The sequence below is a fragment of the Aptenodytes patagonicus genome, chromosome 22 (assembly GCF_965638725.1).
Source record: "Aptenodytes patagonicus chromosome 22, bAptPat1.pri.cur, whole genome shotgun sequence".
NCBI lineage: Eukaryota > Metazoa > Chordata > Aves > Sphenisciformes > Spheniscidae > Aptenodytes > Aptenodytes patagonicus.
The window spans coordinates 2521909-2548898 of record NC_134970.1 but is presented as its reverse complement, the minus strand read 5'-3'; the positions used below and the strand labels follow the sequence as shown (position 1 = coordinate 2548898).

The 26990-nt window shown below is 54.7% G+C and overlaps 1 protein-coding gene across 3 annotated transcripts in view; it reads left to right on the top strand.

Moving 5' to 3' along the window:
- Window positions 1-2448: 2448 nt before the first annotated feature.
- The window catches only part of RASSF5 (Ras association domain family member 5), a 35506-nt gene continuing 10964 nt past the window's right edge, over window positions 2449-26990 (top strand). Inside the window, exons 1-2 of one of the 3 annotated variants that reach the window (XM_076358273.1) lie at window positions 2449-2797; window positions 13469-13587. In XM_076358273.1, coding sequence (XP_076214388.1) covers window positions 2449-2797; window positions 13469-13587 — 468 coding nt within the window. Of the gene's footprint in view, window positions 2798-8183; window positions 8290-13468; window positions 13588-17994; window positions 18836-26990 lie in introns of those variants that run through there. The other 2 variants (XM_076358274.1, XM_076358275.1) reach the window with 2 other exon arrangements.

Sequence of the window (26990 nt, the reverse complement as noted above, 5' to 3'; positions counted from 1 at the left end):
GCCGCACTTCCTCGGATTCAGGGGAGCTGCGCTGATTCGTACCAGCTGAGCGTTTGACCTGGAACATGTTTGGCTTCAACAGAAAGGGATTTATTTCTTGGCAAAAAGAAAAAAGAGGGTTTGCTAATAGCCCTTGTCATGCTTAAACTGCCATAACACAGTGGCTGCAAAGGGGACTCCCGGAATCCAAATGAAACAGGAATTTTCCTGCCAATTTTAATTAGGAGGTTTTTTCCCAAATATTTTAACCCCTGGCCTAGAAGAGCTTCCTATGCTGTCAGACCTGAAAACCTGCAGAGACAGCTGAGAAGGGCAGCGACTCTGCCACATCTCTTGTGCAGGTATGAGCCAAAGCTGCCTATGTTGACAGAAGATACTACATTTATTTGCGCTGGAAGCTGAGGTCTGCAGCTTCCCCGGCCAGCCCTGGCACAGCCACATCAGCTGCCAGCAAGAAGGGGCCAACACGTGTGACCCGTGGGCATAGGGTCCCGTGGCATCGGGGAGGACTTTCCCCGGGGATGTCAGCCTCCGCTGGAGCATCTCCTGGGGGAAGTTGTCTGCAAGCTGCAGTCAGGCTGTGCATGCACCCCCGCTGCAGCCGCTCGGCTCCCAGGCGCTGGGGATTTCTTTGGGGGTGAGGGAAACCAAAGCCCCTGACGCTGCAAAACTGAGACTGAAACTCTGCCCCCCGGACGGCACTGGAAAAGCAAATGTCCAGAATGGTTTTAACAGGTTCCCAGCCAGGTGCCAGGTAGATCTTTACCCTCAGAAAGGTCGTTTGCTTTCTTGCAGGTGACTCCTTATACTATTAATGGTCTGGGAAGAACACAGGATAAAACACCAAGTTTTTGGGAAACAATTTACCCAGGAATAAATCTGCTGCTGTTCTCAGGCAGAAGCAGAGGACACATGAAAGTGAATCAGGATCCCAAATGGGGAAGAAAAAGATGTTCAAAAAATGAATCTTGCTACTTAGCACAGAATGAAACCAGAATTTTTCAAGCTGCATTATTGCTCCTTTGGTTTGAAGCTCTTTTTAGTGACTGCTTATGACACTAGTCTTTTGTAACTCAGAGCCAGTGTTTTAATCCATCCTTCAAATTAAAATCCTTGAAAAGGATTTAGATATCTTTGGCTTATACCGTCCTCAGGAATTCATGAGACACATCAAATTCAGCTTCCCGTGAGCCCAGAAACCAGGATTCACACAGCCCAGCACTGCACTCACTGCAGCCGCCTCTTCACCCGGCTGCTCTCACGCAAACCAAAAATTCAGGAGCAATTCTGTCCGAGTTACGTATTTCAAACCAGTACAACCGAGAGCGGCAGAGAAGGGGTGGTCTGGGTTAGACAGCTAGCCTGCAGCCTGGGTAATGCCAGGCTGCCCAGTGGCTCATGTCTTGCATGACTTGGGGTGACCGTGTCACCCTCTCTGTGCACTGGGTTCCACGCGGAGACAGGGGAACAGGGCAGTAGCTCGCGCCTCTTCCAGCCAGTGGGGAAGGTGTTATGGTGACGGGGGACCTTCGCATCGTGTGCGATACCCAGCCCTTGTGTTCAAAGGGGGAGGGAGTCGCTTAGTAATCAGACTGGCGGAGTGGCAGAGGACCACGCAGCACCTGGTCCAGCCATCCCCATTCGTGCACCCCTCCTTTGCCCAGGGGAGAGGTTTGCAAGCCGGCTAGCCAGGCACGGGTGTCCTTGGAGCTGCGGCGCTGGAGTCTGCTCGGAGCCACTTCAAAATTTAGCCATAATAGTTTCCCTTTCGCTTTTCCCACAACCACAGGAGCCTCATCTGGGAGAGATAATTGCTTCGGCTCACCGCCCTTAGCGTCGCTCCACAGCCCTGCTGTCATTGCAGTGGGGAAAGGTAGTTTGTTCCAGCTGCCCTCACAGCCTGCTCCACGCACGCACGGTGCGCCGGGAGAGGGTTTGTACCACCCTGTTTTGGTGTAGTGCCCCACACGTGATCTGACAGCTCCCGTGGGGGCAAAGCCCGGGGTGGGATGTGGCTGCGCTCAAGCAGCAGACGCTGGTGAGAGCCCCCGGCTCCGCGTTGTGCTGCGGGCTGCGCGCTCCCGCCGCGGGACCCGGACCGGGCGGCGAGGTACGCGCTCCCCCGAGGCAGCCCGGGTCCCGTGGCGGGGAGGGTCCCGTGGGGAGAAGTCCCGCGAGGAGGTGGCGGGGGATTCCCGCGGGGGAAGGTATTGCGGGGAGACCCCACGGCGCGGGGAGGGGAATCCCACGGAGAGGAGAGTTTCCACGAGGAAGGATCGCACGGGGCGTCCAACGCTGATGGGTGCCGCGGGGAGGGGACCCGAGGGTCGGTCCCCCGGAGGGCCGGTCCCGGTCCTTACCCCCTCCCGCCCCCCCGCCGTGTCTCCTCCCCCCCGGGCCGGTCCAAAGCGCCTGCGCTGCCCCGCGCCCGCCCGGCGCTCCGAGCCCATGGCGTCGCCGGCCGTGGGGCTGTGCCCCCGCCCGCCGCCGCTCTCCGCGCCCGGCTCCATGCGCCGGCGGCCGCCCGGCCCCGCGCCGCGCCCCGGCAGCCCCGCCGTCCCCCCCGAGCCGATGGGCGGCCGGTCCCCGGGGAGCCCCGGCGGGGCCAGGGCGGCGCGGCGGCTGCGGCGGCGCGGCGGAGCCCCGCGGCTGCTGCCCGACGTGCGGAGCATCTTCGCGGCGCCGCGGGAGCCGGCGGAGCGCGGCCGCGGTCACCGCTTCGCCCTCCGTCCCCCGCGCCGCGGCTGGTGCGACCTGTGCGGAGAGGCGGTGCGGGAGCGCGCCCTGCGCTGCGACTGTGAGTGCTGCCTGCCCGCTGCCCGCACCCTGCCCGCTGCCTGCACCCTGCCCGCACCCGCGCCTCGCTCTCCCGTACCCCCGCCCTGCCCGCGTCTCTGCCCGGGCGCTTCATCCCGCGCTGCAGCCCTGCCCGCCGCTACCGCCCCGCACCCGTGCTCTGCCTGCGCCCTGCCCGGGCTCTTCCTCCCGCAGCGGCAGCGCCAGACCCTCTCCCTCCCCTTCGCCCCGGCTCCGGGCCCCCAGACAACCCCCCCCACCCCCCTTCCCCCCGCGGCTGCCGCGGGGACCTGCCGGGCTTGCGGGGAGGACCCCGCACCGCGCCGGGCTTCCCTGGGGGCATCCCCGGCGCCCCGCGGTGCTGCGCTCCGGGAGCTGGATGGAGGAAGGGACCCGGCCGGGGTCTCCCCGCAAAGGGGCCGCTGTCCCCGGGTGCGGGGCGGGGCTGGGGCCGGGCGTTGGGCACGGGTGCGGTGAGGTGCTGCCGGGCGGATTTGGAAAATGAAGCTTTTCCAGGGAAGAGGAGATTATCAGCTAATTGGCAGGGTTGCGAAGGGGTTGGCATCGGCGCTGGGCAGCAAATCTCCTCAGTGAGCAGGAAGGATTCGTGTTTGTAAAGCTTTACAGTGAGGTGAAAATTCCTCTAGAAATAGTTAAGTTTGTTAGACACCTTGCTTTGCCCAAACTCCCCGGGGAACAGTGCTCACGCCAGTGAGATTCACCAAGATGTGTGTTCCTTGTGTCAGACACATGCTGTATTTGTGCTTGCGTTCCGCAGGAGAGATTAATCTTTCCATCGTGTGGGAGGGGACACAGGGGCCAAACGAGGTGACCCAGCCGGGGCCGTGCAGCGACACGCGCTCTGTGTCCCGTGTCCCTGGGGTGCTGCTCTTGGGCCACGGGGTGTTTGCATGGTCTTTGGAAAGGTGTGACCTGCATTAGTCGTTGCAGCTGCGGTGGTGTGGGTGGGGAAATGAGGCCGTGGCGTGCCGGGGCAGAGGATGTTTGAGCGAACCTGTGTCATGGATAACTTGGTAGCGTGTGCTGCGCTGGCTGCTGACAGTGAAACTGCTCCTTTCCAGCTCAGTCCATCAGCACGTCTCCTGCTGCAGGCTGGCTGGAAGCTTGTCTTTTTGGATGCAGCTGTAGAGCTGCGCTTGGGTTTGAGTAACCCGAAGATTTGCTGGTCGGGGTCAGCTGAGCCTCTTGATTTTGGCAGTTGTTAATGCCAATGCCATTCACCCCAGGCTTGTGCCCACAAGACTGCCCGTGGTCAGGCAGGGGCATGTGGGGCGAGGGTATCCTCAGTGTTGGCGTGGTGGGCAGGTAGTCGGTGCTGGTGGTTATTTGGGGCGAGGGAATGAGCTGCGTCTCGCCCCGGGCTCTGGGCTGGCTGCCCAGCTGGCAGCTCTGGAGGAGGCTTCATTGCTCATTTGCTGGTTTGTTTGGGGGGTTATGCCAGGCACGTGCTGTAACGCCAGCCTCGCCGGGGCAGTTAGTCCCCTCGCTCAGCCCGTTATGGTTCTTATGCTTGGCTTTCCTTAGATTATGAATCAATTAAATGTTTCTAGCGGTGATTTGCATAGCGTGGTGTGAGCAGGGCTCTTACACATGCCTCCTGGTGCCATTTGGAAATGAAGGGCAATTGGGAGAGACAGTCGCGCCATATGGCCCTGCTGCATCGCATTAAGGTTTTAGTACTGACTGCTGTTAATTAAATGTAACCCAGCCGTCACCACGTGGCCAGCACAATGTGACACAGGAATACGCCGGGGCTGGTGGACTCGCTGCATGGTGCGTTGTTTGAAAGAGGGTGATGTAAGTAAGTTTTGCCGATGTGTACCTTTGCTTTCTGCCTGCCGTTCCTGATTAGCTCCCTCAAAACCTGGTAAAGGGCCAGTGTATTCCCTGGGGTTGGCAGCTCTGCCGTGCCTGGCACCCTGGAGCAAATGTGTGAATGAACGTGCTTAAAGAAATAGTGTGGGTTTATTTGAAGCAAAACAAACTTTGTCAGGGCTCTTGTCTTTCACCAGCCATCCTGCAAAGCTGTCACGGGGCTCATGCGTGAGGTGGGATACTGGGCTGTGCGTTTTGAAATCCTGATCTAAAGCAATAATTCACAGAATTTTGTGGTGTTGCAAATACTATAAATAGTTGTTTTGAGGGACTTCTCTGGCAGGATTTTTTCCATAGTTATATCGAAACAAATCTGAAATAACTATTTCCCTTTTCATTTCAGAGGAGAATTATTCAGACTGTGGGAGTAGTTCTGCCTCTAAAATTCCCCAAACCACCAGGCTGGGGGGGGGAGGGAAACTTCGGTGGAGATGCTCATAACATCATCTGCATTCCCTGTCATCCCAATAGTGTATCCTTTTAAAAATGCCTGAGAGCTGCAGACGGGGTGTGCTATCCTCCCTTGGTGAATATTTCTTTTTCTTCTGATGCAGAGTTGCTGCTTGTTTGCTTTTCACTTGCAGCCTGAGGATACTCATGTTTTTGTTTGTACAGTTCTGGCCTATTTTTATTTGCATCAGATCTGGTCATCTTTAGTAAAAAGTGAAAGTGGTATTTATTCCTCCTCCCTCCCCATCCACGCCGTGGGCACGGTGTCCCGTGTGGGATGGTGCCTGGCCCCAGCGAGAGGTGAAACGCTGTCTGCAACATTGCAAACTTGAATTACGAAGGTCTGGGTCTGCCCTGGACAAAGGGAAGGGGCAGCGGGAGCCGGCCCCGCTGCTGAGCGAGGAGGGGGTTTTGGCCACGTGGTTTTTATGCCAGCCAGCAATGCACTGAAATCCCCTTGGCTCCATTTCCCCTTTCTTGAGCGGCGTGGAGCTGTCTTTCCAAGGCTAACATGGGATGGGTGCTCTGCAGTTCCTCTTCCAGCCGGGGGTCTGGGTGGAAGCGGTGGGGGCAGAGGCCTGGCAAGTCCTGGAATCAGGAAAATTATCCCCTTGGGTGGCTTTCCTCGGGCATCTGGCGGGTTTAGGCTCTCCTGAATCAGTCTCGCGTCTCTGGAGGCAGCGGACAGGCTCTTACTGAGGTTTTAGCTCAAGTCCTACCCAGGGGTGCTGCATCTGGGGCTGAAGCAGATGTTGTCTGAGACATCGGGAGCCTTTTCACTGCCTTTGTTGGGAGTCTCTAGGTCGGTCCCGTGCGTGACAGATATCAAGCATGTTGCTCCCATTGGCATCAATGCAAAGGGATGGGGAGGTGCGAGCTTGGCAGCGACGGCCCCCAGGCCGTCCTGCTGGCGTTCGTTAAAAATACTTGTTTTCAGTCTCAAAGCGAATGCAATTGGGCTTGAGGAGTAGTTGTGCCATTATACGCTGTGTCTTGAATATCTCCTACCTAATGTACGTGGCTTTGTGCTGCTGGCACCTTTCAAAGCCTGGGTGAATATTAAAAGAAAAATCTCACTGTAAGAGTGCAAATGTGTCCTGCTGCCGGCAGCTTTTCCTGACAGAAGAGGCTGCTGTAGCTGGGGAGAAGGGGGCTGGACGGGCAGGTTGCAGAGGTGCATCTTTGCTGTGGGGTTTTTTGGTGTTTGTTCTGGTGGGGCGGAGTGCAGTCATTTGAATGCAATGGTGACTAATGCAGCTTCAAAGCCTTCAGCGTGTTTTATTCCACTTTGGAGAGGGGACAGCAGAGAAACCAGGCTGAGCTCTCTGCTGGGGGCAGCTTCCCGGTGGGAAGGGTTTGGGTGGATGCCAGTGGGAGCAGCACGCAGACAGGGCAGCGATGGGTTGGACTTTGGCCGACGGCTCGAGTGCTTCCCTGGCTCTCAGCATCTCCGTTGGTGAAGTCTCAGGATTGCAGTTGCTTTTTTTTTTTTTTTTTTTTTTTTTCCTGGCAGCATCATGCTGGTGACTCAGGGTCTCTCTGCACCGCGCAGGGTGGGCTGGTCACTGGCGACTGGGTATCTTGTGGCTTAAGGCAGAAAAATTATGCGAGAGCCTAACCTGTGCGTGGGTCAGCTGCTTTGCTCCCTTTCCATGCCAGTTCACCCTGAGATGGGCCAGTTCTTCCTGGAGGACTTTCTTATCCTCGCTGTACCTGTGATGTAGGTGCTGGTAGGAAATTCCTGTTTCTGGTACTGCAGCCGTTAGCAAAACCGGCAGTAAGACCCATCCCAGCGATCACTCAGCAGCGTGCCCGCTCCTTCCCCTTGCACCATCCTCTGGTTTGGCCGGGGCACTTACCCCAGGCGTGCGCCGGCCCCGTGTCTGTGCTGGTGGGGCTCCCCCGTGGCCTCTCTTGTCCTGGCAGCTGGGGGCATGATTTACCGCCCACGTATTTCCTGGGTGTTGATGAAGTCCCATGGAGTTGTTTCTTTGGCCCAGGAGGGTTAAGCCGGACACATCTATTGCACGTGGGGCGACCATAAACACTTTGTTTGTTTGCTTGCGGGAGCTGTGATCTCCCCAGCAGAGCTGCTGGCAGCTGGAATTGGACGCCCTCCCCGATCGGCGTGGTGGGTCTTGGCTCTGATGACCACGGTGTTACCAAAATAGGACTTTGTTGGCTGAAGTGCTTCTTTGCAAGAAAATCACTCCAGCTTTCCGTGCTTCCCTGCCGGGAAGGCTGGTTGTGAGGCACTGCCTCGAGAAAAACCTCGGAGCACATCCAGCACCTGATAATCTCGGTGGCAAATGCAGCTGTACCTGAAGCCAGATTTTGATCTGTAGATCTTGCGTAAGGTTCAGTAAAGCACTTAGGCATAAACCCAGACGGATGCCTCTAGTCTGAAGCCACCCTTATCTCTCAGAGCAGTTAATTCTGTGTTCAAGTACTGTGCTGAATCAGGACCTATTTCCTTGAGGAGGAAGTTGGTTAAACACACACCATTTCTCTTTCTAGCTTACAGAGCAAACTACAATTCTAATATTACTGGTTCTCAAGTGGATGTTTGCTTAAGGTCGTGAATTCTTTAGCAGGTGTGGACGCTCTTAAAAAGCACAGCCCAGCCTCGCCGGGATGAGGCTCTGCTCGCACCGCTGGCACTCTCTGGCACACGGTGGTTTTTCATGTTCTCTTCCTCCAACCCGTCCTCCCACGCTCTGTCGTGTCTCTGGTCTTGCCACTGTAAATAATAATTGCTAACAGTTCATAGGACCCACAGTACTTTGCATTTCTGTCCTATTTAGCTGGTCCAGACAGATGCCTGAGGCTTCTCCTGCTCCCAGGTGACTTGGGCAGGTTGGGATGGCTCTTGCCGGGCGGGTGCTGCTGAGGTCAGATGAGGACAGGGTGGGGTGCTGGGGTGCATCCCACCTACTGAGGCTCCCTGAAGCAGGGCATTTGCTTACCCTGGGGAGATGGAGGTGTGGGGAGGGACGGTGACCTGCCCAGAGCCGTGTGGCAGGCTGCTGGGGCTCCTGGAGTAGCTCGGCTCTTCAGGGTCATGTTTCTTGCTTCAATCCAGTCCGGTGCCTTGGGAAGGATTTATGGAGAGACACACCAGCCAAGTCTCCAGCTCTTACTTTGCAGGTTAGTTTTTGGGCTGTCTCTTTTCTCCCCCTGCTTCGTCCCTGGCCCAGTAGGTTTAGTTGAGTTTGCTGGTCTTGGTGTGGGAAGAAGAGATGCGTGTAGCTGAAGAGGTGCTGTCTAGTTGTTGGGACAGCAAGGGGGGAATAAGAAAGTCCCCTGTGTTAACTCATTGCTTATGGCACTTGGTGTGATTTTCAGGATTAGTTAAATTTCATCTTTGTGTAAAAGATGTATACTCCCTGTATAAAAGCAAGAATGTGTTGTGCAGGGTGCTGCTCTGTTTGTAAGAAAGAGGAGTCCTGAGCAGAGAGGGGACAGTCATGATGTAGAGGGTACAAAGTGGCAGATTTCAGGCGTGTTGTTAAATTGATGTTTATGTCCCACCCCATCGTTTGACACCCAGTATAGTTCTAACTGATAGATGCTGTGAAAGGGCTGTAGTATTGATCTTAAAACCTGGCTCACTACCTGCAGGGTTTAAATCAGTGTTATAAACATAGTTAATCTCAGTGTATTCCTTTAATTTAACATTTGATTAAGCACTGGGGACTTTTTTTCTTAAACTTTAGATGACTGCAGGGGAAAAGCAGCAAAGTGAAGAGAGGATATTGGAAAGAGCCCTCCCAGCATACGGCTGGGTCCTGTGCTTTCTCTCGCTAATCTCTTCCGTTGGGTTGTTTTATCTTATCAAGCAAAAAGCCCCAGAAATAGAAAGTTTTCCATGGCTAACAGGACAAGCCCAGAGATGCACAAGCCCTGAGCTGCATGTTGCCTCGTTGCTCAAAAAAAAAAAAAAAAAAAAGTCTGTCAAATGGCAGCAGGTTGTAAATGGACAATGTCACTGTTTTATCTCCGTGGAGAGAAAGGCCTCTCGTGGAAGCAGATGTAACTTGCACTGATGCACGTTGCATCTCAGCAGCGTTCGGCGTTGAAGAGCTGCCCGCCTGGCTCCGTGTGCCTGGGAAGCTATCGATCTCCTCGCAAGGATGACAGACGGGAAAGCAGGGGCAGCCGCTTGCTTTGGGCTTGTAACAAAGCGAATTCGCAAAATATTCAGGCATTTTCCCAAGTCAAAGTCTTGGTCTGAGGGACTCCGGCTGCTGAGGAGGCCGAGCAGGGAGGTCTTGCAGGTTAGAGGTAGGTGGTGGTGTAAATCGGTGTGTTTGGCCGTATTTGCTGGCTGCTGCTGTGCCCAGGCTTTCTGCTGCTAATTAGGTGTAAGGGGATTCCTGCGGTGCTGCTCTGTCTGTGCTGCAAGAGCACGGCTGGCGATGCATGGCCGAGCGGGATCCTGCCCAGCAGGTAGCGGGGCTGGCACGGGGCTGGCACGCTTTCCTGCCACCATACCGGTGGCACTGGGTGGCTTCAACTTCTGCTCCGGCTCCTTCTGCAGCCCCGCTGTCGCGGGAGCACTGTGGCAGAGCACAGCTCAGGGCGTCGGTGCTGCCCCACTTGCCACTCGAAAGGAAAATTTGCCTTTTAGTAAATAATAGCTCAAGAGCATCTGCCCAGCAGCTGGGTTTGTACTCCAGATCCTGAAATGGTGCAGGGACCTCTCAGAGGGGTTGTTGTCACCAGGGGGGACTTGTCTGCTGCGAACAAACAGAAAACCACCCTTGGGTTTTACCTGTGTTTGCAAACAAACAAAACCCGAACCCAAACCATTTGATTTTTGACCTAAAACCGCTGAGACCTCCAGTGACGGAGCTGCAGACTTGAGGCAGAGATGGGGCTGGATCATTGCCGTGGGGGATGTCAGAAAGCGTCTCGCAGGAAAACTAAGACCCTTCCCTGCATTTGCTCTGTGAATGCTGGAGCTGGCGGCGATGCCGCAGGTCCTGCCCTGTCCCCTCGTGGCAGGAGGAGACGCCCGCCAGCGCCCGTGATGTCGCAGGGCCACATCCTGCAGCCGTCCCTGAGGTTACCCCGAGTGACGTCAGGCGTCTCCTCCGAGCGAGGGCAGAGGCACCGAGCCCTCGGTCTTAAGCAGCACAGCTTGCAAAATCAAACCTCACGCGTAGCCTGCGTTTAAAGGTGTGTGTGAGCTGGCTGAAGGATTCCGGAGTTGGAAGGTGAATGGAAGAAATTGCAGTTCTTCAACATCCTCCACTTCCAGTGCTGAAACGCCTGCGGGGTCTCACACCGCTTTCAAAATTCATGACGTTTTATTTTTCTTTCTTTGGTGGCTCTGAGCCTTCCCGTGGCAGCTGGGTCACGCTTCAAAGGTTTTCCTTCACTTTGCTGATATTGGGAGCGTTTCTGATTTGCCTTTTTTTTAAAAATGAATGGCAGGATCCTTAACAAACCGGGAACTGGAGCTTTAAGATAACCCCTGCAATTTCATGATTCATTTTAACATCACACAAGGGGTTTTTTTTGTAGCTTGTTTCAAGCGTGTCCTCTCGACAACGCTGCCGTCGAGAGGTGTGCAGGTCCTGCGTGTGCCGGGGCTGGCAGCCCTGCGGCGGGGGGGCAGCCGGCACCGGGGCAGAGCAGTCGCCCAGCACTGCTGCAGAAACCCCAAACTTTGGCCAGAAATCAGAGTTTAAGAGCATCACAGGGGAGGTGTTGGGATGCTTTAGACCTTTTCCATCCAAATTTGGGGGGTAATCATATCCGGTCTCCTGTGCGGTGCTGCTTCGGGGTTGCAGGAGGTTTTTCTTTAGGTGAAAGCCTGGCTAAGGTCAGGTTCTTGGAGCCTCCGTCATTGCTGGGGCCGGGATCTGGCCACTCTGCCGCAGACCTGCGCCTTCTCCTTTCGTCGCCCCAGCCTACAGATCCGGGGCTTGCATTAGAGTCGGATCGAAAGATGCCCCATAGCATCTGCGGTATTCAGGAGGTGGGGGTGGGCAGGATGACTGCAGTCCTATATTTAGGTATCTGGATGGGCATCTGTATGGGGCTGTTTTACTCTATCCAACTTTATCCCCTTGAGAAACTTTATCTGTGGAGAAAGGGAAATTCCTTTCGGCCACCAAAGTTTTTCACAGCATCGTGATCTGACTCTTTTTTTTTTTTTCTTTTTTTTAAAGAAACTACATTTCCAAGTGTTGCTTTGTTTGACTTGAATGGAAATTATCTTAAAGCGTAAGTGGAGGCATCCTGCTCCTCTTGGCAAACCTGTCACGTGGCTGCTTCCTAAAGCTGTTCTGGGTTTCTAAAATTAGTGTTCCCTGCCGGATACTGAGTGATTAGGTCTGTTAATAGGTGACGGTGACTAAGGAGGTGTCATACTTTAATCCCGTAAAGAAATGCCTGGCCGTAATGGGCCTGATCCGGAGGTGTGATCGGGAGCTGTAATTTCTGTGGTCTGTATTACGTATTTCAGACCTCTTACCATGCGCCTCCTTCACCTGAGATGCTCGAGCCTTCCCGCCCCGGCAGGCTGCAGTCTGGGGGAGCAGGAGGCAGCTGCCCAAATCTGAAAACCCTGGACCAAACAGGCAGAAGGGACTCTCTGCTGGCGCCAGATGCTCAGGGGAACCTGCAACTGGAGCATCCTCAAATTGGCACCTCCAGCAAAGACTTGGCGAATGTCCCCCATTAAAAGGCTGTTCCAGTTGCTCAAAAGGTCACGCATTAAATTACCACGTAACTGTGCAGCTTATCTCTAATTAAAAAAAAAAAAAAAAAGCAAGTCTCCCTGCTTTCCCTCAGGCTTACTTGAGACAACTGACTTGGAATAGGAGAATGATAGACAGCTGATGCCAGATGAATGTTAAATGAGGAATTAGTTCCCTGTTTCCCCTGGAGATTGATGTTTTCCCCCCTCAGGCACCAGCTCCCAGCAGTGGTTCAGCTTCTCTCATTCATTCTCGGGCATTCCCGCGTGTGAGCGTTCAGCAGAGCTGAGCAGAAATCACTGTTTCCAGAGCAAACATGGGATATTCCTTTGCTTTCCTGCAAGCCCCAGGTATTCAAAACCAATGACCCAAATGCTAAAGAAAAAAGAAAAAAAAGAAAAGAAAAAGGATGGGTATTTAAAATACAAGCTCGCTGGCTTCGAGCGGGGTGGCAGGGCTGGTGCAGGGACAGGCACTCAGTCCCATCTCCTTTTGTGGAGTGAACTCTCTTGCCTTGGTTTTAGGATTTTTATTTTTTTTTTTTTCAGGTTGGTGACCGCTCTGGAATTTTGGGTAGTGTAAAAAGTAAATTTAACACCGTTTGTACGACAGTTAAAAATTAAAAGGATCAGAAGGGCCATTAAAGTGGAAGGAGGTTGTTAGCTGCAGTCTGGGCTTTCAGGGAAAGGGCTGGGGGAGCGATAGCCATGAATATGCGATAACTGTTGTGTCTGGTAGATGGAGCTGGCTGTGCCGAATGCTGCCCCTCAGCAGCCGTGGGCTGTGGGCGAGCGGGACCCTGTGCCGAAAGAGGTTAAACCTGGGCTCTGCAGACTTGTCTGTGCAATTCCTACCTTGAACTAGTTAATGTCTTACAGCTGGATGGGTCAGCGTCCAAAGAAAACACATTACGTAAATGCCTTACTGCACCTGGGCAGCGTGTGTGCTGGGGACGGAAGGTCACAGCCTTCGCCGGGGCCCGGGACGTGTCCGTACCCTCTCCAGGAGTGGCTTTTTGGCAGTCTGATGGTTGATCCGTGCCTCAGTCACTGTTACTGGCCCTTGAAGTGTTCATATTCAGTGACCTTAAATAGTTTGACTTCTGTCTTAATACAAAGATGCTTTTTCTCTCCTGATGCTGGAAGATGAAGCATCCTTTCCTCGTGAAGTGGCCAAGCTTTTGCTGCAGGTGCTCTGCAGGTGACATCTCCAAGGAGCATAGCTGGGGAGTGGCGTACCCTGTGGTTTGGTGGGACTTGAGCATACTCTTTACTTTGTATATTAAGGTGCCAGCAGATCAGGGGAAAGGCAGCACGACGCAAGGCAGGAACGCTGCCCGTGCCGGAGCATTGCAGCAAGAAACACAGGTTTCCCCAGGGAGAGGGCGTGGGAGCAATTTTTGCTCTGGACGAGGTATTGTGGTACCTCTCCCCGTCTGCAGGAGTGTGCCCGAATGGGGACGTGTGCCTGGCTGGCAGCTCTGGCCGTGCCGGTGCCCGTGAGCATCGGTCTGCCCTCCGGCAGGAGTCTGAGCCCTTCCCGGGGTTCCCCCGCTGCTCCTCGACAGCAGGCTGCGGGTCTCGGGTGCCTCACTTTCTCGTTTCTCCCCCGTGCAGACTGCAGATACACGTGCCACCAGGAGTGCCGCAGCCTCATCCAGCTGGACTGCCGCCAGCCGGGCCAGTGCCAGAGCCACCTCTCGCCTGAGAGCACCCTCCTGCCGCCCTGCAGCCAGGTACGCCGGGGAAGGGGCTCCGCGGGGAGGGGGGGTCGACAGCTTCATGGTGACCGATTGCACCTCCTTCAGAGACCTGGTTTCTTGCTCCCGAAAGGTTTTACAAGTGGGAGGTCTTGTCGGAGAGGTCAGCCCATCGGTGCCGCAGACCCAGCCAGTGCCCACCAATGAGTCGCCTATATACTGTGTACATCTTGCCTATATGCCCTGCCTGGGGGGTGCAATCTGGTGTGATGGAGGTTGTGCACGTGGGCATCCCCTCGCTGTGAACGCATATGCAGGGCTCCGTACGGGTTTAAAACACTGCTGTTGGCCAGGATGCCTGGAGCAGAGCGGGAGAGGAGCAGTGCCCTCCGGGGATGTCGGCACCTGTGCTGCAGTCCAGCTGTGTCCAGGTGCCTGCGAGGGAGGGTCGATACCGGCGTTAAATTGCGTCCCAGCACCGGGTGCAGAGTGCTTGAAAAGGAGCAGCAAAGGTGCATTTCTCCTGCATCTTGGCAGAGCGCGAACATGGATTTTGCAAGAAGCTCCAGCTTAATAGCCTTGATTTAAGAGTTTCAGTAGTCCCGGTGGATCGAGACTCTTCAATCTGTATTAGGGTTGTGCAGTAATCCCCAGGGCCGCTCGGGAAGGCTTAGCTGTTTGCTTAATCCCCCCAAGGGTCCCGTGGTGTCTGTGATGCCGGCAGTGGCCTGCGAGCCGGCGTGGGTGTCTGCTGGGACAGGCTGCAGCGCGCGCGACAGGGTGCAGTGAGACTGGATGATGCCACGCAAGTTGAGGTGTAAGATACTTAACTGGAAGCTTAAAGCATTGCTTAGAAACCTGCCTGAAGTGGATTTGACTTGCACAGAGCCTTTTCAATCTCTATATGCTTTTTTTAAAACTGTGTTCTCTCCTTCACTATAACCATGCATTTATATTCCTCTTTGTGGAGGACCTTGATGCACTTGTGCAAGACTGGAACTGGAAACATGCACTTTTTCAAAGAAGACGGGGGCTTTCTGTTGGGCGTGTGAGGAGCCAGTGGTGGGGTTTGGTTGTCGTCTGCGCTTTGCTGTGCAAGGTCTGCGGAGCTTGGCCTTGCCGGCACGTGGCTGGGCGATTGCTGCTCGGAAGAAAATGGTCAGGAGGGAACCTGAAGTTAGATGGGATTTATCTTATAAGTTATGCATTACAAAGGGACTCTGAATGGATTCTCCACTGAGCCTTGAGGTATTTGTATAAGGGTGTGAAGCCAGATTTGTGCGTGTTTACATCTCCTTCAGATGTCGTTGGGCTTCCCCCAGCAGCATGAGAAAAGCTTGATTTTTAGAAAAATTAGAAAAGCTTGTTTCTTCTTCAGGGTGATAACACCAGCCCGGGGTTATTGATGGTCCTAATAATAAACATGGAGCCTGTGCTTCGTGGCAATTCATCACCCTGACACGTCTCTGGTGTGATCCCGGGAAGGGGGGAGGCATTTTGTGCCAAGGAAACAAAAGTCCCTCCACTTACAGCAGCAAACAGAAATCCATAAACCCATCCTGAGGTCCTGGTCGGGGATCACACCTCTGAACCCTCTGCACAGCAAAGCCCTGTCTGGAGTCTCGTTACCTGTGCTGGGAAAGGCTGCAAGGCTGGGGGGGCCGGGAGGTGCGTGGGCTGGTTTGAGGGTGAACGAGGGTAAATCAGTGCAATAAAGCTCCGTTCTCGGTTTGTGGATAATGGATCATCAGGGGAAAATCATCTTCAAGTTTACTTGATCTGAGCCCGTAAAGCTGAGTACACAGCCACGTTCCTGGTGTGTTTCTGTTGGCTGAGCAGGTTTTGCTGCTCAAAAGAAGGATGGAGGGAAAACAGTCAGTATTCCAGAAAGAGACTAATAGGGTGCCTGAATACACTGGGGGGGGGAAGGGGGATTGCACACTGAAAACACAAGAAACTCAAATTAATAGCTGGCATAGTTGGAAGTCATTAAATAGTGTTATCAAATATAAGCAAACTAGAAGCATCAGAGAAATAGCTACTTTAATATCACATAGTTAAGTACTGTTACCATGTAATACCAGGCATTAATAATTTGGGTTTTGATCCAGCAAAGTACTTAAGAGCACGTTACATTTGGGTCCCAGATTAACCTCCCTGGGTGAAGTCCAGACTCCGCTGAAGCTGACAAAGCCTCCGCTGGTCTCAGCAGCACCTGGAGTTTGGTCCCTGGTTTCGTCGGAGCTGGTTGTGCACTTCCCACCTGGGAGCCGGTGCAGGTCACTGGTGGGTGGGTTTTCTGGGGGCTGTTGTTCAGGTAACCATTAACTGGAGCTGCTGCTGAACCAGTGGGTCAGAATTACTTGGTTTTTTTCTTTGGTTGTTTTTTTTGTGGAGCTGATCTCCCAAGCAGGTGGACCGCAATGGAAAAGCGAGGGCTCCTTGGAGAAGCCCACGGAGCAGAGCTGTGGGAGTGCATCCAGCTTCGCATGGGGCACTGCAAAGCTGGCAGCACCTTGTTCCCTCTGTGAAACACCCAGGGCTGAGGCTTCGGTGAAGCCTCGATGCCTGTGCGTTCATCAGCCCCACGCTCGCTTTCTGCTCATGTTGCACATGCTTGATTTAAGCCTCTTTCTCTTCTAAATGCAGCCTTGTGAAGCTGAGGAGGTTTGTGCCACTGCAGAAGTACGCGCGCTGCTAAGAGGATAGCTTATTTATTTGCAGTGTTACAAGTTGCTTTGTAAATATGCCATTTGGATTCTTGCCTTCCTCCTTGAGATGCAGATGTTGTATCCTCCTGCTAGTCTTTACATTGACATCCAGGTTTGTATTCACGGGATGCTGCTGGCTGTGGGGTACAGAGCTGTCAAAGGCTTGTAGCAATTTAAGTCCTTCAGCTAACAGATACAGATGGAAGGGTATAAAACACCATCTGCAGCTTATCAAGAGGGGAAGAGGTTTTCGTGTGTGGATGGTAGTTTGTGTGAGGATCTTGGAGCAGTCGAAGGAGCCCTGTGACCTGAAGAAGCGAGTGATAGCCCCGTTTTACAGGGGTGGTTTGCTGATGGTCCTACTGCAAATAGTCAGGCTGCAGAGTAGAGCCAAGGCTGCTGCCTGCCAGCTCCCCGCGCTCGCTGGCCTGGCGTAAAATCAGCACTTAGCGATGGTAAGAGTTGTGCCTTGAAAAGGACATGAAGGAATTAACGTAAGAACAGCCATCTGGGCACGGCGGTGCCATCTCTGCTCAGCTGGTGGATGTTGAAGGAGAGACCAGAAACGTCAGGGCGAGGATGGTGTGCTGCTGCTGTGGCCTCCCTGCGAGCAGCGTCGTGGGCACTCCTTGGGGTTGCATCTGAACCGTCATTTTTAATAGCCATCAGTGAGCTCTTTCTGACGAGTCTGACTTTGTACATCCACCCACCAGAAGACCTAGTGACAAATTCTGCAAATCTGATCGTGCATGGCCTGGAAAAGCGCTCCTCCTTTTGGTGTTAAACTTACTGCACTCTTCATGTGAACATCTCCCGTGATTCTGTGGCTCTCCGTCACATCTGGGTTCTCTCTGGTCCTTCCTTTCCAGATCCAGGCTGGCCCCCGGCATGGAAACCTTCCTGTACCTTCAGGCTGCCCTGCCCTTCGCAGTACCTCTTGCCGTTCTTTATTCTTTCTTGGTTGGGCTGGCCGGGTCTTGCGTGAAGTATTTGAAGTGTGGGCATAGGATGGATTTATTCAGTGGCACGATACTCTCTGGCCTTGTTCCCTCTTTCTTTACTGAAATATGGTGGAGAATTGTTAGCGCGTACATTAATACCGCATTGCCTAAGCGGAGTCCTTTTTAACACAGTGTGTCAGGTTTTTCTTTCGTCCCCTCGACGTGCTCCTGAATACACGCCGGTTTCCAGGTGGGTGGGGAGAGCCCGTGCCGGGATGTGCTGCATCCCCATGGATGCACGGCCCCTCGCAGGAGCCCCTGCCGAGGGAGGAGGATAGCCTGTGGGGAGCGGAGCCCTTTCCCTGCCTGGCTCTCCAGAAATACCTGTGATCTTCAACAAGGAGGAAGGTCACAGCTGCTTTAAAAGCTGCTGGGTAAAATGCAGGGTGTTAGCGGGACGCTGGTGGCTCTGGAGGGGCCAGGGGAGAGGGGGACAGAGGAGGCAGATCTGGGGATGGGTCTGTGCCGGGCTGGGTTTCCGCAGGGCTGCAGGGGGAGAGGGGAACAGGGTGATGATGAATGATGCTGTCGCTCTGAGGCTCTTCCAAGGCCAACACAGCATTTTAAGTGGCCTGGAGCGAGTGCTTCTTGCAAACAGGACCGAGGAGCTGAACGTCGTTTTCCTGGGCTGCAATCGAAGCTGCCTCAGCCGGGTGCCAGCACTGCTGAAATCGCTCCCGCTGCTCTAAAATTAGCTGTGGAGCGGAGAGGCACCCACTCCCTCCTGGAGTGTGACAACCAGGGGCTCCCGGCACCCCGGAGGGGGTCCCAGGCCGCGTCCTCACCAGCCTGCCCCCTTCCCCACCACTTTTCGGCAGCACGGTCGGGCTCGGTCCAGCCTGGGCTTGCTTCCCTAAGACAGCAGATGCAATGCAGCTCTTGAGGATGCGCTAACAGGGAAGGAGCAAGAAGCCAGCCTGCCATGGCGATATATTTTGGGTAGCAAAGGAGGTGCCGGGGTTACCCGGGGGCCGGGCAGTGCTCAGGGCCAAGCGCAGCGCCTCGGCCCTGGCGTGCAGCAGGGTGAGAAATTTTGCAAGAGGAAGTGGCAGGGCTGCGCGGTGCAAGGCGAGCGCAGGAAGGGGAGGCGATGCTACGCGGGCGCCCGGGGGACCAGATCGCGGGCGGTGAGTGAACCCGGGCACCAAGAGTGGGAGCAAACTCGCAGCTCTGCCCCTTCCATGCTGCCCCAGCGCCGCTGCGCAGGGAGGCGGGTGGAGGAGGAGAGGGAAGGGTTACCCGGCACGGCTGCCTGTTAAAGAGAAATAGCTCCGCTGGCTCTGGAGGATGAGCAGAAGGAGCTATTGCAGATAAGCACCGGCTTGTTGAGGATGTGAGAGCGGGCTCGCTGCTGGCGCAGGAGCCGGAGCGGGGACCGCCGATGGTCGCCAGCCCCCCGAGCCCCCCGGCAAGCCCCGTGCACACTCGGCCTCTCGCCTTTGCTGGGTTTCGATGACCATCGGCAGCAGCATGAGCAGCGGGTACTGTAGCTTGGATGAAGACCTCGAGGATTGCTTTTTCACAGCAAAAACCTCTTTCTTCCGGAGCGCGCCCAACAAGGTCCCTGCCAAGGTAACAGCTTAAAAACTAGTGAGAAGGGCTGTGCTGGGCAGGAGGTGGGGGGGTTTGCTGGCGAGGGGAGATGTCCGTGTTCCTGCACGTTTGGCTGCAGGTGCTGCCAGAATTAGCTTGCAGCTGGAGTCAGGGCAGAGCTGCTGGCGGGGAGGAGGGCTCTATCTGCCTCTTGCAGGCTCCCCGCTCCCGTGCAGGGGGTCTGCGCTGCTGCGGATTTTTCTCAGCCATGTCTCAGCCTTTTGCATGCCGGGTTGGCCCCTTCCCGGGGGATCCATGGTGGAGGAGCCGACTCCAAATGTGTTTTTTCAGCTTTAGGGGGGCAGGCAGCAACCCTGCCAGCTGTCATCCACGGGTCAGGCGCTCGGCCAGGGACCTGTGGTTTGGCCGTGCAAAATATGCACCATTGGTGAAAATTGCACCTGTGAGGTGGATAGGGAGGTGGGAAAGTTACAGGACTAAATTAATCTGTGAACTTATTAACGCAGTGATGAATCTGGTCCTTTTCTGGGCTCTTGGGTGCATGTGTACCTGCCTTGGAGAAGGAGAGAGCGCTTGGCTGGGCAGCGTTTCCCCCCAGGATGAGATTTCTGTATCAGTAACACTGACAAGGCTGCTTCGTGTTTTCTAAGTGTTTATTAAAAAAAAAAAAAAAAATCCAAGAACATCCGCGTCATAAACTTTGGGGCCCCAACCAGAACTGAGCATAAAAGGAGAAGGCGAGAAGGCGCTGCTGCGGAAGTGGGGGTTTCGCTCAGGAACAAGAGCCCTGCGGGGCCCAGAGATGAGATCTGGCCCGGGGAGCAGCTTTTTCACTTAGAAATTCCCCTGTAAACCATCAGCGCTGACGCGCTCCTGTTCGGGCTCTGCTATATTTGCACACCCGAGGCTGCTGAGCTGCAATCCTCAGCAGGTGCTTTGGGGTTCAGCTTTCTGCAGTACGGGGTACAGAGGTTTCTCCCGGCGACCTGGACTGTTCTCCTTGGGGGTGGGGTTGCTCTGGGGGAGAGTTTCAATCAACTGACAATTTTATTTTAATTTCTTTGAAGAAATGCTCCCTCGGGTTTAAGATGGGATATTCCCTGTTAGCCAGCAGCTCCCTCTCGCTATGATTAACCGACACGTACTGCTGGTTTTTAAATGTCATTTGATGATTCATTTGTGTAGGAGATGTAAAAGACCATGGTGTTAGTGCAATAGGCGCTGCACCCTGCACCGGTTTAATGCTGTTCTTTTTGAGCCAGGGCACTGCAGATCCTCGGCTACCTTTCGAAATCAGCCTGATCACGTTCGTGCTCAGGAGCTCTCCCTCGCAGAGGAGTTGGGGGCTGCTGCAGCCCCTTTTTGCCCGGCTCCTCGCCTGGATGCAGCCAGCGTGGGCGGCAGACCTTGCGGCTGCTGGAGAAGATGGAGCCTTTCGGGGGTTTGGTGTTACGGGGAGGAAATGGTTCCTGTGCATGAAAAAAACCAAAAAAAAAAACCCCCCCCCCACAAAATTTGCTGCTCAAGCAAATTATGTTGCATAATGGGTCTGTGTGCAGAGGTGGGTTGTCACATTTCTCTGGCTGGGGGTGGAAACCATCCTCAGGGCTTGGTGGGAGAAGGTTTTTGGGGGTTCATGGCATGCTAGGGGGTTGGTGGTGGTGCAGGTCCTGCAGGAGCGTGAGGCTGGACCTCAGCTCTGGATGGAGCTGGCCCTGGAGTGTGGTGGGGAGGAGGAGGAGGTGGTGGTCTGGTGAGGCCAGGCTGGACGGTGGGTGGAGGGCGGCGAGAAGAGCATGTGCCTGGGGAGCAGCCGGCAAAGCAGAGGGACAGGCGCAGCCCCAAGGAGGACATCTCCCTTGCGTTTTGTTTCACTCCCTGTCCCCGCTTTTTCACTTGGCGTCTTACTCTCTTGAGCGATGTTATTGAATGTGGAACGTTTCCATTACCGCAAGAGCTGCGTGCAGCAGCAGCATTGCTTTTCACCACCAAGTATGGTACCTGCTCCTGGCCACGGGCAGAAAACATCAGCTTGGACCCAAAAGTGAGTTAACCTGCTGGGCGTGTTTGGGAACGGCAATGTTTGTCTATCCTTAGATGCCCAGGAATGATTCCCGAGCCCAGGATGCACAGTGTGGTCAGCGCTGCAGCAACGGCAGCCACCGGCCCGTGGGTATGCTCTGCGCTAGGCAGGAATAAGCTAAATACCGATAACTTCGGGAGGCGTGTCTTAAAAGACCTAGGAAACAATCTCTGTAGAGGAAATGTGTTGTATGTGGGGTAGGAGGAGACAGACAGGCCTCCCACCATTTAAAAAAATAAAGAGTGGAATTTGATCACTGTGATTAGAGAAACAATTTTTCTGATTGAAATAACTGTATTAGTCTGAAGAATCTCTTTCTAGGAATTTTGTAATTCCTTTTTATTTTCAAAACCATCAGCGCACTCACTCTTCATTAGCAAAGAACTGTTTTAGATCTCAGATGTGACCTCATCCCCGGAGATCTATTACTTGGCATTTTCGTGACTCTTCAGCTGAATGGCTTCAGTGGCTTCTGCCTGAAGCGTGATTGCTTAAAACTCTGCAGAATTGCTCTTCGAGTCCTGCATCAGTGGCTGCCAGGAGAGCCGGCTTAGAGGAGAAAGGGGCAAGTTTCTGACCAAGAATAGAAAACACAGGAGGGACAGAACGCAGTTTCACCCGGGACAGGATCCAGAGGTGGGATCCAGGGGTGGGGGCGATGGCGCCAGTTCCCGGGTAGGGGTCCCTGAATGATGTGAGCTGGGGTAACCCAGCAGGCAAAAGCCTTCTCTGCTGAAGAAGAGGGAAGCCGTGCCATCTGGAGGTGTTTGCGGTGGGATGCACGGGCGGTGTTGCTCTGCTACCAGGTGCCGGCAGCTCTGGGGCTCAGAGCAGAGACCACCGTGGGGAGGGGGGGTGCTGTGCAGGAGGAGGCTCTGGAGGGGGTGGCCGGCGGGGAGTTACATGAACTTGGGCAAGAGTCAGAGGACACCACAGTGGTGGGTTTGGCCCCGTGTCTGTTTTCTCCCTCTCTTTGAGCCCTCCACGGCGGCAGCACGCGGTGGTGCCTGCGATGGGGGCTACATCGCTGGAGGTGCTCGAAACACAAGCAGGGGCTGTATGAGGTGATCTCCAAGATCCCGTCCAGCCTTGGAGAAACCCCGTAGTCCCAGAATTGGCTGGCCATTGGGTGCAGCGTCTGTGCTGGTTCGTGGGTTGCAGGTATGTTGCCTGTGCTGGGTGGGCGAAGGGGACATCGCTCCGCCTGGTGCAGCACATGGTGCAATGCAGAAGGAGCCAGAGCCAAGGGACCAGTGCAGGGTCCTGTCCTTGGCCCGTTGTCTCTGCCCTCCGAAGGACTGTTGGAGCATGGAGTGATTTCCAGAGGGGGGCAGGTCTGCAGGGGGCCTGGGGCACAGGAGTGGCCCTGGGGCACCTCTCCTGGGGGGAAAGGGGCTTTTCCTGGCCCTGCAAGGCTGCAATCAGTTCCCAAATGTCTGCTCCTGATGATCAGTGGATCCCTCTGATCCACCCAGTCTCCCTGATCCAGGCCGGGGTCTCGCCAGGCTGGTCTCTGTGCACACAGGCAGTGGGGTGGTCAGGCACCTGTGGGGTCTCGTCCAGCCCAGACCCCCCTGAGATGGAGCTCCCTGGGAGGAGCTGCTCAGCTCTTGCTGCTGAGCAGGGATGTGGCAGGAAAAATGGTTTCTAAGTGAAATCTCCATGGCAATCAAAACACCGAGCCCATCTTCACTTGCCTCTAACCTCTCTGAAATGCAGCAACAATCCTTCTCCTCTTCTCTAGAGATGCACTGCTCTCCTATCTTTTGCCTTTTCCTCTGAACCCCAAAGTAAACTGCAGCATCTCATTTGAACTTCTCAAAAGGAGTGAAATATGTATTTTTTTTTTTTTCCAAATCTGTCGTATGATTCTTCCCCCCACCCATCCGTGCTTGAGCAGTCGATCCTTTCCCCATATAGTGCTGTGAACCATGGGAGTGTGCGGTGAAGGGGGAGGCGCTGGGTGCTTTGCAGCGATGGAGAGCTGTGCAAGAGCAGAGGTGTCCCCGCGCTCTGGTGACTGTGATCAGGCTGTGCGGTGCTGCCCTGGCCCCACGGCCCCCCACCTGTCACCGCTCCCTGCTGCAGCTGGATTTACAGTTCTGAGCTGCCGGTTCTCATGTTTCTGGCTCAAATTTGAAATGTTCACGTTTCTCTCCAGTCCTCTGTGCTGCAGTGTGATGGTGGTCCCAGGGCGTGAGCTGGTGATGCTCCTCTGAACCACAGCTCCCTGGCCAGCAGTGCTCGGACACACTTCTCCAGGCTTTGTTTTCTGATGTTTTAAGACAAATCTTTCCTTAATAAGCGGAAGAATTGAGGATTGATGCCCTGAGGTGTAAAATCCCTTCAGAAGGCATCTTCAAAATACTCTTGCAATCTGAACGTGGGAGCCCAAGGGAGAGCTTGGGCTACATTTTTGGGAATGCAAATTGTCACAGCATTGCTGATGTAAATGGTGATGGACCTGCGCCCAAGGACACCAGGGGGGACTTGGCCGCTCCTGCCTCTAGATAAGATGGTCATTGCCAAGAATGTGGTGATGTTGGGCCAAATCCATCTCCACCGGTCTGCTATTCAAATTCATTAACTAAAAAGCTGGTGAGGAAAATTGGCTGGGAGTGAGGGGGCAGGGAGAGCATCTCTGAGGCTGGTTTGTGGCTGCGGGGAGGCGGCCCTTGCTGCAAGGAGTGTCCTGTGGAAGTGCACGCTCAGCCTTTCTACCTACAGTGCCTTTCCATGTCTGGTTTTATGGCTAGCAAAGCCATGGTTCATGAGCTGCCGGTCTTCCACCTCTTGAGCTGTGCATCCAAGCCGTAACCACGTGCCGGCTCCTTGGTGCCGACTGGGGCTGCAGTGGGACGGGGAGCTGTGGGTGGAGGGCACCATCCCCTCTGCACTGCTGCAGCAGCATCAGAAAGCTCCCGGGTCCTGCCTAGAGCTGTTAGTCGCCAACACAGAGGTCTGGCGTGGTGCAGAGCCGCTGCCTTTGCTTGCTTTAAAACGGTTTTTAAGTTGGGGGTTGACTTCTGCAAGGTGAGGGGCTGTAGGAAGGATGCTTGTCAGCTGGACATGGAGCGTGTCTCTCCTGGCATCCTTGCAAACGGATAAACAGAAAAAAATCTGTCACAGAGGCTTCGTTGTTGCCTTTCTTGGGTTAGAGTCACTCTTTTGGGAGTATATCGCCATAATCATGATGGCCCATGGGTTTTTTACCTCCCCCGTAATAGCCTGTCACAAGCTCATGGCTCATTAGATGAGTGGTAGATGGCAAAGAGGAGGCCGGTGTGGCTAACTCGCTGGGACCGCGGCTGCCCCAGCCCCCGGCAAAGGGCATTGTACGTCGTGGCCGCCTGCCTCTTCCCGGGGCACTTGTTCTGGGCAGCTTTTATCCTGCCGAGCATTAGCCCAAGTGCCAGATGAGGCTCAAGTCCTTTCTTACAATTGATGTTTCTTACAATTGAGAAATAATGTAGGTTATGGAAGGGGAGCCCGTTTGCCGCAGGCTGTGATGGGCAGGGGGAGGACACGGGCAGGTTCACCTCTCTGTGCTGCTATGGGTGCCCCAGGCCACCGTGGCCGGGCTCTGTGCAGCCCGTGGGTGCCTATGTCTCGCTGCAAGCCACGACTGTCTGCAAGTTATTTTATGGCAGTTTCATAGGGGATGGTAAGCCTCTCACCTCCTGAATTTAAATGATGCCAGCGAGCTGGCAGTGGTGGTTAAACTCTGGCATCCGTGGCCATGCAATGTTCTGCGTCAGGTTTTTAACAGGGTGGGAGTGGAAGCACCCTGGCAGCTCCAGTCTCGCCATCGCTTTCCTTCCAGTTGCGCGTGAGGGTGGAGGGATGGAGGCGATGAGAGCGTGCTGGTTTTGCAGGCTGGCACACGGACCTCATGGTGTGCTGCCACACGGCCAGGCCATCCCCGAGGGTGGCTGACGCCGCTCTTTTCTGGTTTCCAGCCATGAGAGCCGCGGGTCTCGCAGTGACTGTCAGGGTTAGGCACAGGCAGAGTTACCGAGCTGCTGTTTTGTTAACAGCTTGTTTCATCCTGTCCCGGTACAACAGGAAATGTGGCAACGGTTTATGGTTAATAGCTTCTGTTTTTCTTCCTTCAGCCAGAATTGCATATTCTGCACCAGAAACTTTGCAAAACCGGAGGTCCGGGTAGATTTGTGAAGAGCAAGAAGTAGCTGATCTAATTGTACCTGACGGAGGGAGCAGCACGTCTCTTCCCAGGGCACCCCCCGCTGTGGTGCTGGTGCTGCTGGGCTGGTTCGGGTCCTGCTCGCAGGCGGGTTTTGGTCTGTAAAACAGAAAAGCAGAGTCTCCGACCGTGGGGTGTGCAGGGGGTTGGGGATGGTATGGTCGCCGCTGCTGGGGGCTTGCGGCATAGCTCTGCCTGAGCACCACTGCCATGAACAGTAAGAAGAGGTGAAGGGGTGAGCCCTTGGTGCCCCAGTGTCCCTTAATGGTCCCGCAGGGCTCCCCGGCCCTAAATAGCTGCCGGAGCCGGGACGGCACCGTGCTGGGTCCTGCGGGACAGCCGGCTCGAGTGTGTGTTAGCTCTGCTCCAGTGGCCTCGCCGCTCAGCCGTGGGTGCAGCGTGTCCCTTGGGTTTTATCTGGGCGCTGTCGTGTGTGCTGTGCTCATCAGCCCCATGGTGGGATTGCTGCATAGAAAGAGATTATTAAAACTTTCTTTCCCTTGGGTCTGAGGGTGTAGGAGGAAGGTGAGCTGGTGGAGGCTGGTACAGAGGATTGCTCCTGTGCCTGTCCCTGGGGTGGAAGTGAAGAGCTTTTTTGCAGTGCTGGCAGTGTTTTGTTGCAGTATTGGTCCAGCTGACTCTCATAACACGTTGCAGTTTTCCTTTTAAAATCAAAGCGGTTGTAAGAACTGGCCTAGCTACGTTTCAAGCCTACTTAGACGTTAGCACTGTGGAAGTGGTAACTTCTGGTTTGGTTTTTGCACCACAACTGATGTGTAAGGGATGAGGGGCTTGGGAGTCCCATGCTGCTTTATGCCATACACACAACCTGCTGTTTCGGAGACGCAGCCAGGAGCCCCGTGCAAGGTCGCTGGTTTTGTTTTCCAGTGCAGGTCGGTTGCTCTCTGCACACCTTAAATTGTGCTGCAGTGGAAACAGTTAAACCATCTGTCACTGACACTGGGAGCTTAATAAAAGCAAATTAATTCCACACCGGGTGCAAGATGACTTATAAAATAACCCTAAGAGAACATAATATGGCTGGTAAAACCTGTATTTGTCAAATTGTTGTAATGCAGGGTTTCTTTTTCAATTACAGTTGCACATGGAAGGGGAGAGAACAACTTGTTACCCATAGCTGTGGCCGCACCATCATGTAAATTGTCAGAGTTGTGACGGCCAAGGGTTGGAATCCCATTTCCTTGGGGCAATCCTGACATCAGGGTGTTGACTCTTCCAGCTGCAGACGAAGGCTCGGCGTGGCGGAGGTGCTGAGCTGCTCTTGGGGTTTGGCCACGCTGGCTAAGCGGCGGGTGCAGGTGCCGGTGTGCTCCTGTGTGCCGTGGGATCCTGGGGTCTGTGGATGCTGTAGCTTATGTTTGGGTTAGTCAAAACAAATAGAAGTGGTAAATAAATAAATTATGGGCAGCGTTTCTTTCCTAATATGTTTGCCCAGACCAGGGTCTGAGCGTCAAGAAGCTGCAGGTTGGGCAGAGGAAGGCAGTGATTCGGGAAAACCTTTGTGCAGGTGGGAGCTGAGCTGCCTCCTGCCTTCTCCAGCGCTGCCGGGGCAGGAGCAGCAGGCAAGAGGGGCAAAACGGCCCTCCTGCCAGAGCAGAGTATCCCAGCCGCTGTCCGATTCCAGCTCCTGGGAGCAAGATTCAATCTCGGCCAGCAGCAGCAGGGCAGCTTTGTGTGCCTCAGCAGGGTCACGCTGCTGTGGAAGCGCTGTGGAGGCTGCTCAGCAGAGCTCTGTGCCCTGTGCCCGACTGGAGGAGTACGAGCATTTTGCGAGGATCAGGGTGCGCTGGGGGAGTCGGGGGGCTGAGCGAGCCGAGGGACCAGCAGGCACGGCTGATCCGTGCAGACACACGCGTGGGGGAAGG